This window comes from Hylobates moloch, unplaced genomic scaffold, assembly GCF_009828535.3.
Source record: "Hylobates moloch isolate HMO894 unplaced genomic scaffold, HMol_V3 SCAFFOLD_9, whole genome shotgun sequence".
Classification (NCBI taxonomy): domain Eukaryota; kingdom Metazoa; phylum Chordata; class Mammalia; order Primates; family Hylobatidae; genus Hylobates; species Hylobates moloch.
The window spans coordinates 7,981,541-7,999,595 of record NW_026652284.1 but is presented as its reverse complement, the minus strand read 5'-3'; the positions used below and the strand labels follow the sequence as shown (position 1 = coordinate 7,999,595).

The window sequence follows — 18,055 nt, the reverse complement described above, 5'->3', positions numbered from 1 at the left end:
AGTGATTTGCCCAAGGCGGTGCAGCAAGCGGCAGTGCTAAGAACTTGGATCTTGGCTTCTCGGTCCAGTATCCCCAGTTCTGTCCTGGGCTCCTTCCTTAATCTTAAGTACTGACAGGAAGTGATTTTCTTTTTTTTGCTTTTTAAGAGACAGGGTCTCACTGTGTCCCCTAGGCTGGAGTGCAGTGGTGGTGATCACAGCCCATTGTAGCCTTGAACTCTTGGCCTCAAACAATCCTCCCACCTCCCACCTCAGCCTCCCGAGTAGCTAGGACTACAGGTGTGCACCACCACACATAGCTAATTTTTAAATTTATTTTTCTTTTGTAAAGATGAGGTCTTGCTGTGTTTTCCAGGCTGGTCTCAAAACGATTGCCTCTTTGCCTCAAATGCTTTCTCCACTTTGTTATCCCACAGTGCTGGGATTATAGGCATGAGCTGCTGTACCCAGCCAGGAAGTGGTTCTCTTAAATGAGATTTGGACCATGAGTGTGACTGAAATTTTTGTGCTTTATCTGAATTGGTTTTGAGAAGTAGTGTGAGGTGTTTGCGGGTTGGCTTCATTTTGAAGAGGTAAGATGGTGTTTGTAGAGGCTGAAGTAACCTAAAATGAAGAGTAATTCTGTATATTGGCTCTGTTGAAAGCTTTGATCCTTTCCCCTAGATTAAGTGGGGAATCTAATAGGATCAAAAAACTGTGAGGAATCTGTCCTTCAACTAAATAGGTGAAGCTGCCATTATTTGAGCTTTGGCACCTGCCCACATATTCTTACTTAAGATGAAATGATGATGTATAATCTTCTAATCAGGAAATGATTGAGAGGAATATACTTAAAAAGAGTCCTAAGGGTACTGCCTTTGGAAATGTGTAACTCCTAAGTCTATTTTGAATATCCTCTCCACTCAAGCGTGAGCAATAAATGTTTTTATGAGTTTTAAAATTTTTGTCAAAAAATTGTACTCACTTCCTGGGTGATCTCATTCAGTCTCATGGCTTTAAAAACTAAATTATTATCTCCAGCCTGGACCTCTGCCGACTTAGACTCTATGTGATTTTCTAGGCTTCTTGATCAGGCTTAACACATTCAAAGCCAAATTCCTGGTCTCCCCATGAAACTCAAATAGCAGCTTCATCCATCCAGGCCAGATTCCTTTTTCTTTTTTCCCTCTCTCTCTCACCTCACAAGTTTATCAGCACATCCTATTTATTTGACTCTTACCTTTAAAACATACAAACATGAGACTTTTCCCATTCTCTGTTGCTACTGCTCTAGCCCTTCCCAGCTGCTGCTTGTCTTCCCTGGGTGATTGTGCCCCCTGTGCCCCTTGAGGTTTTTCTCAGCGGCCAGAGTGATCTCCGGTAAACAGAAGTCAGATCATGCCTTTCTTTGCTACTCACATCCCTGCTGAAGTGTCATTCGAGTAACTTCATTTCACTTGAGTAAAAGCCAGAGTCCTTTCCCTGGCCCATGAGGCCTGCCAGGATCCAGGTCCACCTCCCCCTGTCCCTTCAACCTCTGAACTAATCTCTGACCTCTCTCCCCCTTCTCGTGCTACTCCTGCCCCTCTGGCCTCCTGTGTCTTGAGTGGGCTGGCTCGTTCCTGCTTCTGGACCTTGCATTTTTTCCCCTCTTCAGGAATCACCTCCCTTCATGTGTCCTTGGCTTTTTCTCTAATGCTGCTACTCAGGGTCAAAGCCCCCTCAGAGAGGCCTTCCCTGAACATCTTGTTTAAAATTGCAGTCCTGCCACACTGTCTGTCTGCCTTAGATTTCCCACGTAAGATCTTCTCATTAGGTATGGTGCCTTTTGTTGGTGGTCTCTCTCCACTGCTGAGCACATAAGCTCAGGATAAGGGCAGGGGTTCTGTGTTGAGTTTTCTGCTGTTTACCAACACCTGGAGCTGTAAATCGCACATAATAGGCATTCACTTGACATTTGTTCACTGAGTAGCTGAAGCTTGTTGTAAATCTGAAATGTATTCTAGATTAGATTTTCTTCTTTTCTTATTTCAAGCATGTTATAATGTGTTTCCTGTTTCACTGGGTTGGGTAGTGATTGACACAGATATTTTCAATGTTTTTGGCTTTCTGACTGGAGAAAAATAGCTTTGGGGGCAGAATGAGTGTGTTTCTTAACTCTGTGTGCATGAATCATCAGCACACGTGAATCATGGATGAAATGTAGGAGAAGTTGCCTGTGAAGAGCTAGAGACCCTGGCAGCACAGGCAGCAGGAGTTCTTGTGCAAGCCAGATAGGGTTGAGCTCTGAGACAGCTGCACTGGAATCCTACTTCGTGCCCATTGGCTGCGTGGCCTTGTGCAGATGATCTCTTCTGAGTTCTGTAGACTGTGAAGCGAGGATGACAACTTCTGTCCACTTCACTTCATGAGTTGAAAGAATCAGATGAGGGACTTGCTCTGTAAACCTCATGTTGCTATAATAAAGATGCTGTTGTTGTATCGTCTACTTTGTAGATCATTTCTATCAAATTGAAGTGACAACTCTCCTTCTCAGTGCCATCTGGTTCCTCTCTGGGTCTCTTCTTTAGCTGTCACATCATTGGTATGTGTTGATCACTGTACACTAAGGCTCAGAAGAATTACGATTCATATGTTCAACGTAGAGAAAAAAATATATTCCCATTGAGCTGTATTTTAGAGCCAAATGTAAATGGTAATTGGATTGACTTTTGCTTAGATTATTAATGTGCATCCTTATCTGAAAGTTGGTTATATAAATATGTCACTAATCTATAAATGATATGGTATTAATTATTCATATAATTTAATATATTAATATAACACGCAGATAATGTAATATATAGATAGAGTCAACTTTCAGATAACTCAGAACATTGATTTTATAAATATACACATATACTGAATTTCGTTTTATAGACATCTTTATTGTTTCTTGAATTTTTAACTTTCTTGCTCACTTTTGGCAGAAACAACTCTATTTTCTTTGTAAATAGAAACAGTGTATGATTTTGTAGTGAGTAGTGTTGAATGTACAATTTGGACTTACTATTTTTTTCTCTTTGCTGAAAAAATGTTTTCTACACAGTTTTCTGGAGCAGTTATCTTGTTAACCCCAGGGAGAATGATTTTTTTTTCTTAAAGTTATCAGAAGTGTTTCTGTCCGAAACTGCAGTTGCAGTGGAGAGGTTTTCAGCCCAAGCTTTTCATTCTTTTTGGACTCCCAGTAGACACTGATGAGTTTTCAGGGTCAAAGAGGAACATTTTAACAATGGTGTTAGCTGATCGTTTTTTGTTTATTTTTTATTTTGAGACGGAGTCTCGCTCTGTCCCCCAGGCTGGAGTGCAATGGCACAATCCCGGCTCATTGCAATCTCTGCTTCCTGGGTTCAAACGATTCTCCTGCTTCAGCCTCCCGAGTAGCTGGGATTACAGGCACCCACCACCGCACCCGGCTAATTTTTGTATTTTTAGTAGAGACAGGGTTTCGCCATGTTGGCCAGGATGGCTTCGAACTCCTGACCTCAGGTGATCCGCCTGTTTCAGCCTCCCAAAGTGCTGGGATGACAGGCATGAGCCACCGCCCCTGGCCTGATAGTTTTCTTTCTTTCCTGATTGGCTCGTTCATGCTCTAAACTTAAGACTTGTCGAGGAAGTAGTACGTCTCTGTATTTTCAGTTGCTAGCACTAGTAGCCTTGGACTTGGACTAGGGAGTTTAGTACCAGGACTTGGGAGTTTATGAATATCTGTTTAGCAGACGGTTCATCTGGGCAAAACTTTTATAGGCAGTGATAATTTTTCCTTTTCTTGAAATATGTTTAGAAAATAGAAATCCTATTTGAAAGCATGTTTCTTACATAGAAGGAAGCAGTCTAGTTTTGTGCTACATGCGTTCCTTCTTCTAATGTAGCTTATAAATGCATGATTGCTCCTTCATCACCTATCTCCCAAAGACTAAATACTTTCTATTTTGCTGAATGTCTAAGGATATTTGAGATGCTTATGAGGAGGTCTTTTCTGGTATGAGGTTTGACGTAAGAGCGCTGCAGATAATATATGGTAATTGTTATGGTTTTAGCATGACCAAAGAGAATTTTCTTTTTTCTTTCTTTTTTTTTTTTGAGATGGAGTCTCTCTCGTTGCCCAGGCTGGAGTGCAGTGGCGCGATCTCAGCTCACTGCAACCTCTGCCGCCTGGGTTCAAGCGGTTCTTCTAACTCAGCCTCCTGAGTAGTTGGGAATACAGGCGCCCACCACCACGCCCGGCTAATTTTTTGTATTTTTAGTAGAGATGGGGTTTCACCGTGTTAGCCAGGATGGTCTCGATCTCCTGACCTCGTGATCTGCCCACCTCGCCTCCCAAAGTGCTGAGATTACAGGTATGAGCCACCATGCCTGGCTGACCAAAGAGAATTTCTCTGCATCTGAAGCATATAACTGCAAACTGATTTGTTTGTGGTTGTTAAGTAAAGAAGACCAATCTTTTGTTTGTTTATGTGCACTGTTTCCTTTCTTGCCCTAGTTGCATGAGAAACAGAAGCTTCTTAGATTGATCAGTTGCCTCCTTTTGTTGCATTTGAGCGTGGAGAACAAGGACCATGAGTTTTCTCCTCCATTGTGGTTTTAGTTCTAACACCTGGCACCCAGTATTTAGTAAAGATTTGTTGAATAAAGTGAGATAGAGTATTGGGGAAGATCATAAGAAAAACAAAAGATAAATTATTTGTTTATAAATTTATTGTTAGGTCTATTCCAAAACTGACTTAGAAAGACACAATTTTTTCCTGCTATAAAATATTTGTAAGAACTGTGTTGGGTTGGAGTTTGGGATTCACTTTTTCCATTGCAGATGCTTAAAAACCTCAGACTTTTCTTGTTGGGTTTCTTTTTGGGGAGGACTTTATTAGGGATACCATTTATAGTAGAAATTTGGAAGACTGTAAAAACCACTTAATATTCCCGAAAGACGGAAGGTTGTTTCTGGAAGATGTTACGTTTTGTTAAGGCAGAGATAATACATTTTCTTTTCTTTTTTGAGACGGAGTCTTTTGCCCAGACTGGAGTGCAGTGGCGCGATCTCGGCTCACTGCAACCTCTGCCTCCTAGATTCAAGCGATTCTCCTGCCTCAGCCTCCCCAAGTAGCCGGGACTATAGGCATGTGCCACCGCGCGCAGCTACTTTTTGTGTGTTTAGTGGAGACAGGGTTTCACCACGTTGGCCAGGCTGGTCTTGAACTTCTGACCTCACGTGATCCCCCCGCCTTGGCCTCCCAAAGTGCTGTGAGCCACCACAAAGTGCTGTGAGCCACATACAAAGGTGTGAACCACCACGCCTGGCCAGTAATACATCTTTAGAGAGATTATTTTCCTTGGAACATAACTGAAAATGGTAGGATGAAAAGATGTGTAAAATGTAACTGAAGGTGGAAAAATCATGCTCTGAAGCTCTCACTTTCGTTTAAGTTAAATATTATTTTTATTCTTGAAGGAAGTTCTAGGAGTTTGTAGAAGTAGCCAGAAAATATCTTTTAGAATATAGTGCTCTATGCGATATCTTGAGACTTTTTTTTTCTTTTCTTTTCTTTTTTTTTTTTTTTGAGACAGAGTCTCTTGCTCTGTCACCCAGGCTAAAGTGCAGTGGTGCGATCTCGGCTCACTACAAGCTCTGTCTCCTGGGTTCACGCCATTCTCCTGCCTCAGCCTCCTGAGTAGCTGGGATACAGGCACACACCACCACACCCAGCTAATTTTTGTTGTATTTTTTGGTAGAGACAGGGTTTCACCATGTTAGCCAGGGTGATCTCGATCTCCTGACCTCGTCATCCACCTGCCTCGGCCTCCCAAAGCGCTGGGATTACAGGCGTGAGCCACCATGCCCGGCCTGTCCTGAGACATTTTTGACAGTGCTATAAACTATTACTGTTTTTTCAGGTAGAAATATTTTATTTTATGTTGGAGATGGGATCTCGCTTTGTTGCCAAGGTTGGTCTTGAACTCCTGGCTTCAAGTGGTCTTTCTGGCTTGGCCTCTCAAAATGCTGGGATTACAAGGCATGAGCCACAGTGCCTGGCCTGGAAATAATTTTTACTACAGATTTCTTTCCTCTTTAAATTAATATTATGGGTTATGAAGCTCCTTTTGTATAATAATACCCATTATATGTTGTCTACCAGGGTATTGCTTTGCTTTTTCTTTAAAAAGGAGAAAACATGTAAGGTAGAGGAAGTATAGTTTACTCTTAGGCATTCAGGCAGTTTTTATTATTGGTGTCGTAGAAAACCCCAAACCAGTTGCTGAGACCAAAAACTGTATTTTTAAAATTTTAACACTTAATTTTTCTCCTGTGGCTTGTGCGAAGTTTTTAGGTGTAAAGCATGAATAAGTAAGAGATTCATTTAACAAAACATTATTTTAGGAAACAAATATGAAAAAGTGTTAAAGTAAAACCATTCTTTTTTCTCTCCTAGCATTTTTGAAACGTTGGGGTTGTTGGAGTGGTTGGATTTTCCCTGGAATTGAGTGAGAAATTCAGAAGACTGAAGCCCAGGCTTACTGTCTACCTTTCACGGAGGCCTAGCCGTGAGAGGACAGAAGAAGGCACGTGGCGAATCATGACAGCAGACAAAGACAAAGACAAAGACAAAGAGAAGGACCGGGACCGAGATCGGGACCGAGAGAGAGAGAAAAGAGACAAAGCAAGAGAGAGTGAAAATTCAAGGCCACGCCGGAGCTGTACCTTGGAAGGAGGAGCCAAAAATTATGCTGAGAGTGATCACAGTGAAGACGAGGACAATGACAACAATAGTGCCACCGCAGAGGAGTCCACGAAGAAGAACAAGAAGAAACCACCGAAAAAAAAGTCTCGTTATGAAAGGACAGATACCGGCGAGATAACATCCTACATCACTGAAGATGATGTTGTCTACAGACCAGGAGGTAAGGAGCCTTACGTTTGGGTCTTGCCAGTGTTTACAGTGGGGGAATGATCTTAGCATTATGGTGAAATAAATATGCTTTGTACACTTTAAGGAAGGCTTGGAATCTAGAAGAGTAGTAAACTTAATTTGGTAAACATGTGACCCACTTTTGGTCAGTTAGGTTTACCCACTTCTTGCTTGTGTCTTCCTTAATTTGGTCTTGTGTCCTGGTTTATGCATTCATGAGTTCTTTTCTTATTTTCCTATGCTGCTTGTTCTCTAACTTGACCATCTGCCTAGTATTTTTTTTGTCTTTTGAATTCATGCTTGCTTTTTAATCTTCAATCATAAATGAGACTGTGGTGACCCTGCAGAATTGACTGTTTGGTGGAGACAAGTAAACCTTAAGATTCTTGGAAACAGGAAATTTTACCTTGGGACAGGATCGACTAGACTCTAGAGAGGTACTTTTTAAAAATGGCCTTTAGGCCAGGCATGGTGGCTCACGCCTGCAATTCTAGCACTTTGGGAGGCTGAGGTGGGTAGATGACCTGAGGTCAGGAGTTCGAGACCAGCCTGACCAACATGATGAAATCCTGTCTCTACTAAAAATATAAAAATTAGCTGGGCTTGGTGGTGTGCACCTGTAACCCCAGCTACTCGGGAGGCTGAGACAGGAGAATTGCTTGAACCCAGGAGGCGGAGGTTGCAGTGAGCTGAGATCGCGCCACTGCACTCCAACCTGGGCGACAGGGCGAGTCTCTGTCTCCAAAAAAAAAAAAAAAAAAGGCCTGAAGATCAGAGATTTATTGCTCCTGCTAACTTCCTTTTCCAAAAATTTGAGCTTCAGGCTCTCTAATCAACGATAATAGAAGTCATCTAACCTGCTTGGTTTTCCAGAAAATGTATTATGGTCATGACAGTATATTGTGGCTTATAGCATTGCTCAAGAAAAGACAGACTCAACTTTTAGATGAGATCAGGGAAACAAGTGAGTCAACACCTGTTGAACACTAGCAAAGCCTTTTCTTTTCATTTGATATATTGTGTGTATTAAGACACCCTTTTTAGGCTGGGCACAGTGTAATCCCCGCACTTTGGGAGGCGGAGACAGAAGGATTGCTTGAGCCTAGGAGTTCAAGACCAGCCTGGGCAATATAGTGAGACCCTATCTCTACAAAAAATTTTTACAAATTAGCTGGGCCTGGTGGCATACACCTGTAGTTCCAGCTACTCAGGAGGCTGAGGCAGAGCATCACTTGAGTCTGAGAGGTCGAGGCTGTAGTGAGCCATGATTGCACCACTGCATTCTAGCCTGGGCGACAGAGCAAGACCCTGTCTCAAAAAAAAAAAAAAAAAGATACTTTTCTTACAGAAGCCAGTAAAACCTAGGTGAAATCATTTTGTTTGAGTTACTTTTACTGTTGAAGAGTGACATGAATTTCGTATGAGATGTAATTAGCAGATTAAAGCTGCCCATTTTTATGTTTTTCTGAGAAAGAGATTAAAATACTTCACTGTGTTATGTCCATAATCTGGAACAATCATTTTACTGAGGAATGCTGTTACTGTTCTGAACTTCACATCAAGTTCCAGATTTTCATTCTCCCACATAGGAGTTTTTTAAATTTCAAAAGATGTCAGTGGGGCTGGGTGCAGTGGCTCGTGACTAATCCCAGCACTTTGAGAGGCTGAGGCAGCAGGAGGATTGCTTGAGCAATGTGGAGACCCGCCTGGGCAACATAGTGAGACCGTATCTCTACAAAACAGTAAAAAATTAGCTGGGAGTGTGATGAGACTGTAGTCCCGGCTACTCAGGAGGCTGGGGTAGAAGAATCTCTTGAGCTCAGGAGGGCAAGGCTGCAGTAAGCCCCGTTCACATCATAGCACTCCAGCCTGTGCAGCAGAGCAAAACCCTATCTCCACCCCTCCCCCCTGCAAAAAAAAAATGTCAGTGCTAGAACCTAATACAGACAAATTTGCATTCACAACTACAACTTCTTGGTTGAAGATTAACTGAGAAGGTATTTGTGTGATACAAATTGATCAGAGTGGAGGTTTTAGAGCAGTTAGAAATCTGCTGTAAGGGTTAAATGATGTGTGTAGGTTACAGTACTGTCTGTATTTATCTTTGATTTAGACTCAGCTATTGGGCAGTAAGAATTTCTTAGTGACTGAAGAATCTCTCAGAGTTACCACAGATTGCTTGTTTAGGGCGTATGCATATCTAAATCATGGGAAAGGAACAAAATATGTTAACTCTCTTTTTTTTTTTTTTTTTTTTTTTGAGATGGAGTCTCGCTCTGTCACCCAGGCTGGAGTGCAGTGGCGTGATCTCGGCTCACTGCAAGCTCCGCCTCCCGAGTTCACGGCATTCTCCTGCCTCAGCCTCCTGAGTAGCTGGGACTACAGGCGCCCACCACCGCGCCCAGCTAATTTTTTGTATTTTTAGTAGAGACGGAGTTTCACCGTGGTCTCGATCTCGTGACCTTGTGATCCACCCGCCTCTGCCTCCCAAAGTGCTGGGATTACAGGCGTGAGCCACTGCGCCCGGCCAACTCTTTTAGATATAGATTACATTATGATAACTTCAGTATAAGGAAAGATGTACTTATTTATTATCCTTTCTCTTGATAACAATTTAATGTGGTAATACAGTTTAGATCATTGTCAAAAGGCAAGCTGCCTTGTGCAGTATTGAATGCTAACCTTTCTCAACATTTATAATATGGAACATTATTCTGGTGTCAGTGGAACATTTCACCAAAAATAGTAGTCAAATATGTGTGGAAAATGCCTGTACAGTCTCCCTCATGAGAGAGTCAGAATTAGTGACTCCTAGAAGCCCCACGGTTAAGGAAACCTCTGTAACATGAAAAACATTGGCATGAAAAACATGAAAAACTGTGGCACCCTGTTTCTGCTGAATATCTCCCTAAAAATAGAAATCAACCAACAAACTAAAAACCGTCTTGGATCTGGGCACAGTGGCGTGTGCTTTTAGTCTCGGCTACTTGTGAGACTGAAGTGGGAGGATCTCTTGAGCACGGGAGGTCAGGGCTGCAGTGCTCTATGATTATAGTGAAATTTTTACAAATTAGCTGGGCGTGGTGAACTATGATTATAGGAAGTCCTCCTGATATGGTTTGGCTCTGTGTCCTCACCCAAATGTCACCTTGAATTGTAATAATCCCCACGTGTCAAGGTCCGGACTAGGTGGAGATAATTGAATCATGGGGGCAGTTTCCCCCATCATGTTCCTGTGATAGTGAGTGAGTTCTCACAGGATCTGATGGTTTTATAAGGGGCCTTTCCACCTTTGCTCAGCCCTTCTCTCTCTTGCTGTCATACGAGAAGGATGTGTTTGTTTCCCTTTCCACCATAATTGTAAGCCTCCTAAGGCCTCCCCAGCCCTGTGGTACGTGACCTCTGTCCTTTATAAATAACCCAGTCTGAGGCAGTTCTTTATAGCAGCGTGAGAATGGACTAATACACCTCCCTTCTTGAGTCTGGAAGAATATGTGAAGGGAGATTGCTAAGGACTTATTTACAGAATGGTTCTTAAAGTGCTTGGGGAAGAACTATGTGTTTATGGAGGCTGATAGTGTTCCAGTGAATCTGAAAACCTCTGTGACAAGTGAAAAAGATATGCTGTCTCTGAAAGCTAAGTGTGTTAAGAAGGATCTATAAAGGCCACACATGGTTTGGAAGATTTCCGTGGCACCTAGAGCAAAACAACTCCATGTGAGGCACCCTTTTGCTTGAGTGGGGGCTGTGCCTTTGCATCCTGCCAGGTCCAGTGGATGTCTGACTATTTGGTAAGGAGACTGTCTTTGACCTTCTCAGTGGTTTCCTTTCTTTTTGGTGATGGATTTGAAGCTAACTGAGTTGGCTGCCTTCTCCAAACAACTTTTTCTCTAAATGAGTATTTGTTAAATATTGTCTGTTCTTTAGGGTTACTTAAACTGAAGAATCAGAAGTAGGGTGCTGGGCCGGACAAGGTGGCTCACACCTGTAATCCCAGCACTTTGAGAGTCTGAGATGGGAGGATCACTTGAGGCCAGGGGTTTAAGGCTGCAGTGAACTACATGCCATTATATTACAGCCTGGGTGACAGAGCAAGACTGTCTCTTAAAAAGCAAAAAACAAACAAACAAAAAAAAGCAGAGTACTGCGATTAGATTCCAAGATGGGGATTTTTTCTTTCCTTTGTTTTGTTTCCTGATTTTTTTTTTTTTTTTTTTTTTTTTTTTGGAGACAGGGTGTTGCTCTGTCATCCAGGCTGTCAGTGGTATGATCACAGCTCACTGCAGCCTCGACCTCCCAGGCTCAAGTGATCCTCCTGCCTTGGCCTCCCAAAGTGATGGGATTATAGGCATAAGCCACTGCACCTGGTCTTTTACTTTCTTGGTATAAACTACTACAATAACATCCTTTGTTAGTGATGAAAAACCATTATCCTCACCCACTTGCAGAGATCCTGTGTGCTTAGTTGTATCTTAAAAGCTTAGGATCTGTGGAGAATGTTGTAAAGGATATCTTCAATGGATTACTAGCTTAAAAAAAAAAAGAGAGTCTCACTCTGTTGCTCAGACTGGAGGGTAGTGGTGTGATCATAGTTCATTCACCACATCGTCAAACTCCTGGGCTCAATTGATTCTCCTGCCTCAGCCTCTTGAGTAGCTAGGACTACAGGTGTGCTCACACCTGGCCTATTAACAATTTTTTTTGTAGAGATGGGGTCTTGCTATGTTACTCAGGCTGGTCTTGAACTCCTGGCCTCAAGTGATCCTCCTGCCTCCATCTCCCAAAGTCTTGGGGTTACAGGTATGAGCCACTGCATCTGGCCAAATTACTAGTTTTTAAATGGTAGACTTTTTTTTTTTTTTTTTTTGAGACGTAGTCTCACTCTGTTGCCCAGGCTTGAATACAGTTGCGAGATCTCAACTCACTGTAACCTCTGCCTCCCGGGTTCAAGCAGTTCTCCTGCCTCAGCCTCCTGAGTAGCTGGGATTACAGGCACGTGGCACTACACCCAGCTAATATTTATTTATTTATTTATTTATTTTTTTGAGATGGAGTCTCTGTCACCAGGCTGGAGGGCAGTGGTGTGATCTCGGCTCACTGCAACCTCTGCCTCCCGGGTTCAAGCGATTCTCCTGCCTCAGCCTCATAAGTAGCTGGGACTACAGTCATGTGCCACCATGCCCAGCTAATTTTTGTGTTTTTAGTAGAGGCAGGGCTTCACCATGTTGGCTAGGATGGTCTTGATCTCCTGACCTTGTGATCTGCCCACGCTGGCCTCCCAAAGTGTTGGGATTACAGGCGTGAGCCACTGCTCCTGGCCTAATTTTTGTATTTTTAGTAGAGATAGGGTTTTACCACATTGGCTAGGCTGGTCTCGAACTCCTGACCTCAGGTGATCCACCCACCTTGGCCTCCCAAAGTGCTGGGATTACAGATGTGAACCACCGTTTCCAACTGAATAGATCTTTAATACTCATTTGTTTCTATGGGATATAAAGCACAGATTAAGATTTTTCAAATATATTATTTGTTGCTTTCTACATCTCTGAATTGGTTTTACTACTCAGAATAAGTATAAATTATAGGGACCTCTCGAAATGTCACTAAGAATGAGCTTAGCAGGGATGCTTTGAGGATAAAGGTAGGCTTTCATATAATCATACTTTTCTGTCCCAAACTATATTTAAATTGTTTAGTGTTTAGAAGCATGAGGCCTTATGGAAAAATTAAATATTATTTAGAATTTATCACTACGGTTTAATTTCATACATTGTCACAACCAGGTCTTTTTCACCTTTGCTCCTAAACTCTGGGATTACCTTAATTTTGTCCTTAGGAGCTCAGCATAATAGTTTTTGTTACTTACACTGCCCATGTTCCTGCCTGCCTTCTCGTCTCGGTAACACACTTAATTCTTATCTTTTCTTAAGCTCTGCCACCCCAGTGTCATTGCCTTTCCTCTCCCAGGTTAGTCAAATAAATTTCCTTAATAAATACTATTATAGCCTTCTTTGTATCTTTTCTTCTAGCACTTACAACAGTAATAATTTTTTTGTTAGGATTAATAAGTCTCCCTCCAAAAAACAGCAATTCTTATTTTTCCCCACTCATCATTGAATTCCTGCCATCTACTGACAATAGTGTACACATAGTGTGTATTCCATAATATATATATACATTTTTTTTTTCTTTTTTGAGACGGAGTCTTGCTCTGTCACGCAGGCTGGAGTGCAGTGGTGTGATCTCAGCTCACTGCAACCTCTGCCTCCTGGGTTCAAGTGATTCTCCTGCCTCATCTTCGAGAGTAGCTGGGATTACAGGCGTGTGGCACCACGCCCAGCTAATTTTTGTGTTTTTAGTAGAGTCGAGGTTTCACCATGTTGGCAAGCCTGGTCTCGAACTCCTGACCTCAAGTGATCTGCCCACCTCGGCCTCCCAAAGTGCTAGGATTACAGGCGAGAGCCACAGTGCCCGGCCTGTATTCCATAATATTTGTTGAATAAAGAAATTTCTAGAAACATTAAAAAAATTTATTGACTCGATGATGTTAAAATTAGAATAAGACTTCTGGAAGTCTGTTTTGTATTACTTCCCAATGAATGATTTAACAGACTTGTTAAAAATAAAACCAAAACAAAAACCTTGTGGGGCTCTATTGTATGTTGTCCTTGAGTCAGATCTAACTTCTTTGTTGTCTGTCAACCATTACTCCTGTTTTGAGATGACTGTCACGGTAACAAATTGATTTATTACACAGCTGTGTGCAGCCAGATTTCCCTTCTGGGCTTCTTTAGCATAGGATATTGATTTCTGGAGTTTGCTGTAGGTGGCATATTAATTTCTTTCTAGTGTTTTCAGTTAGGTTCTAGGAAATTTGATTATTTCTGGTGTAGGTAGAACTGGTTAAAAAACTAACTTCATATTATTGCGAGATTCTTTTTTTTATTTTGGCATATTGGTATTGCTTGCTATTTGGATAATGAAATGTATTTTTTTTTCAAAAGTATATATTAAGCTGGTTCTCCATTTTTTGATATTTTGTCATATTAACTGATAATTTTGTTTGATTGTCCAATTTACCCTATATATAGTTCTAGAGTATGTGTTCCTTCTGCTTTCATGAACATAGTGCAAAATATGTATTTATGTAGATATGTTTGTGGTTTGTGAAATCTTAGGTGATACAAAATATTTGACCCTTTTATTTGCTAGTTTTTAGGAAAAATGTCCTGGAAACTAGAATTGTTTACTTCGGTGACTTAAGTGTTATTTTCTTTTGATGCAAATGGAATTTAAGCTGGAAAAAATTCAAACTAGGCAAAATGAAACATGAGGATCTAGTTTGAATAAAAATGGAATATACGTATTTCTAAAACCTATTTAAAGTAAATGACTATAGGTCAGGTGCAGTGGCTCACGTCTGTAATTCTAGAACTTTGGGAGGTGGAGGTAGGTAGGTGGATTGAGCCCAGGAGTTCGAGACCAGCTTGGGCGACATGGCAAAACCTTGTCTGTACTCAAAATACAAAAATTAGCCGGGCTTGGTGGTGTGCTCCTGTAGTCCCAGCTACTTGGGAGGCTGAGGTGGGAGGATCCCTTAAGCACGGAAGGTCGAGGCTGCAATGAGCAGTGATTGCACCACTGCACTCCAGCCTGGGTTACAGAGTGAGACCCCATCGCAAAAACAGGTAAATGATTTCAAACATAATGTTGAGTGGACACAGAAGAGCGTAATACTGTATAATTCCTTTTATAGAAAATTTTAAAACAGCCACAACTAATCTTTGGTGTTTGAAGTCAGGAGAGAGATTGCCCTATGGTTACGGGGAACAGAACGTTAAGGGGACTCCCAGGTTCTGGTCATGTTACGTTTTATGGTACTGGTTACATTGATTTGTTCTGTGAAAATTTATTGCATTTTGTGCTTCTCTGTATATGTATTACACTTCAGTAAAAGTTTGCCTTAAAAGAAAAAGTAAAGATAACATGAAACTATTTGCTAAATGGAAAATTTCCATTGAATCAAGTTACTGTTTAAAGTGGGGAGGGAGTCCCCAGTATTTTAACAAATGGTCCTAACATTTAGCTACTGCTTCTTCACTCAGGGGTTGGTCTGTGGAGGCTGCAAGTGGTGTCACATCCTTAGTTCTCTGAATCATCGAAAGCTTCTCTAAGGCAATTAATTACTAAGACAAACATTTCCTTCCCAAAATAAAACAAAACCAAGATGTGGTATTTGGTGTTCCAGGACACACACACACACACACACACACACACACACACACACACACACACGTATATATACATATATATATATATTTATTTATTTTAAATAAAAGCTCATTTGATCTGTAACTTTGTCTACATCTCTTAATATTTAGAAGAATTTTAGGTATTAATAGATGTGACATGCAAATGAAGGTGTCTTCTTGAAACATTCATATTTTGTGGTGGGGTAGAAGTTTTATTGATAATGGCAAGAATATTTTTGTCTAACATAGTATAAAGGCATCTTTAGGCAGAGCTTAATGTTTTTTTCAGACCTGTGACAAATTCAGTTGCACTTATTAGACCTGTTAGTAATCTGCTTAAAGCTTTTCAGTGTATTCCCTATTCACCAGCAGGTTTGTTCCCAGAACCTGGCACTGCAGACCCTCTGTGACCTAGTTGCCCATCTACACAATCATCTTTAATGTTATTTAATCAACGTTAATCTTATTTGGGAGGAAACACAATGCGGCTGTGTGTTAGTTTGTTAGGGATGCTGTGGCACAGTATAACAAATGGAGTGGCTTAAACAACCGAGGTATGTTGTCTTACAGTTCTGGAGGCCACACATCCAAGAGCAAGGTGTTGGCAGGGTTGTGTTACCTCTTTTTCATTTCTTTTTGAGACAGGGTTGCCCAGGCTGGTGTGCTATGGCACGATCATCACTCACTGCAGCCTCAATCTCCTGCCTCAGTCTCCTGAGTAGCAGGGACTACAGGCATGCATCACCATGCCTGGCTAATTGTATTTTTTGTAGAGACAAGGTTTTGCCATGTTGCCCAGGCTAATCTTGAACTCCTTGGCTCACACTATCTGCCCACCTTGGCCTCCCAAAGTGCTGAGATTTCAGGCATGAGCCACTGCACCTGGCCTCATGTTACCTCTGAAGGCACCAGGGAAGGATCTGTTTAAAGCCTCTGTCCTTGCTTGCAGTAGTTTGCTGCTTTGTGGCAGCATAGTGGTGATCTTTCGTAGTGTTCTCTTTGTGTACATATCTCTGTGTCTGTCTACATTTTTCCTTTTTATAAGGATGCCAGTCATATTGGATTAGGGCTCACCTTACTTAATGTTAACTAATCACACCTACAGTGTAATTATATTTTCATGTGTCCTTATTTTAGTTGCATTGGCAATGATGACCCTGTTTTTGTTTTTGTTTTTGTTTTTTTAAGTGGCGGGGAAGGGTCTCACTGTGTTGTCCAGGCTACAGTGCAGTGACATGAACACGGCTTACTGAAGCCTTGAACTCCCGAGCTCAAGTGGTCCTCCTGCCTCAGCCTCTCAGGTAGCTGGAACTACAGGCTCACGGCACCGTGCCCAGCTAGTTTCTAAATTTTTTTTTAGAGAAGGGATCTTGTTTTGTTGTCTAGGCTGGTCTTGAACTCCTGGACTCAAGCCAGGAGTCTTGCCTCAGCATCTCAAAGTGTTGAGATTACGGGCATGAGCCACTGCCTGGCCTTACCTGTTCTTTAATAAGGTCACATTCTGAGCTATTGGGAGTAAAGACTTCAACATACGAATTTTGGGAAGGACAAACTCATCCTGTAACAGGCAGGAAGAGCTTTGTTGTTAGGTAGACTCAGGTTCAAGTGATTCACATTTGAGTGACATCTTCAGTTCTCTCAGTTGTATGTCTTTGGAACAGTTGGGAAAATGTAGTTCTTATTTTCAGTCACTTTATAGTGAACTTTTAGTTGTGGATTACATTAGTTAACTTTTAATTTCTTCTGTTTCTATTGAAATTTTATTTCATCTTTTAGTTGAATGCGTTTTCATGTATATTAGGAAGTTACTAAAATTCCACATATGTGAAAGACAATTCTTTAGCACATAAAAACTTATTACTTCATGAGGATAGAGGAAAGAGAAAATACTAAAGTTATTCCAATTAGAGAAATGGGAAGTGATATTTGAGACAAATTAATCATATCTTTTTTGATTTTATAGGGAAAGGATCATTAAGTATCATGAAACCTATACTGTAGTTGTTCTCTGCTCCAAGCATTGGCCACAGATTGGCATCCCATGGGAGTTGGTTAGAAATGCAGAATCTCAGATTCCGCCCCCAATCTGCTGAATCAAAATCCATGTTTTATATAATAAGATGCCCAGGTGATTTAAACACACGTTTAGGTTTGAGAGTCACTAATCACTCATTAGTGCTTCCCAGTCTTTTTCAAGCTAACGCACAGAGAGAAAATGAGTCCATTGTATGAGGTAAGAGGATTAGTACCCAGCGTGCTTGTCACTTACCTGTGGCAGACAAGAAATTAGGCAGATCAAAAATTAAAGAGAAAAAATATGTGATTTCATGGCTTGCGATTTTGATGTTAAAATATGATGCATGCAGTTCAAGAAGAACAGAGGTGGCTGCAGAATTACATTCTGGCCAAATTATTGGGAATAATTTGGATCTTCTAAAGTGCCTAATTGCAAAGGGCACTGTTAACTTGGCTGTAAATATTAAGGGAGCTGCAGCATGGGTGACAACCAGTTTTAAAGCACCTTCTATTTACTGGGTTTGCTTTGAGCATGTAGTTTCTAGTCCTTAGAAAATTCCTTTACAACCTAGACATTGTTTCCCTGCTGTACAGACAAGGAAACAAAGACATGGAGGCTGAAGTCACACAGCTAGTTTGTAAAATGGTATGGGCCTGTGAGAATTGGTTAAAGCCAAGAATGAATGGACATTTGCATAAAATCCTGAAGAGAATACAAAAAACAAATACACCTGTGTTGAAGAAAAAAGAAGAGATAAACCGATTTCTTTGAAAATGCAAGTGATATAATTACTTTGCTCTTTTTCTCTTTTCTCCTTTTACTCCTAAAATTATTTATAGCTCTCCTGTTTCCAAAAATTGTGT

At 41.3% G+C, this 18,055-nt stretch overlaps 1 protein-coding gene across 4 annotated transcripts in view; it reads left to right on the top strand.

Annotated features, from left to right (window-relative positions):
* RERE (arginine-glutamic acid dipeptide repeats) overlaps positions 1 to 18,055 on the top strand; it is a 464,393-nt gene that overhangs the window by 154,929 nt on the left and 291,409 nt on the right. For all 4 annotated transcript variants that reach the window (XM_032758816.2, XM_032758813.2, XM_058443739.1 and 1 more), the window contains one exon: positions 6,447 to 6,915. In XM_032758816.2, the coding sequence (XP_032614707.1) occupies positions 6,591 to 6,915 (325 nt within the window). In that variant the 5' untranslated portion in view covers positions 6,447 to 6,590. The remainder of the gene's footprint in view (positions 1 to 6,446; positions 6,916 to 18,055) is intronic.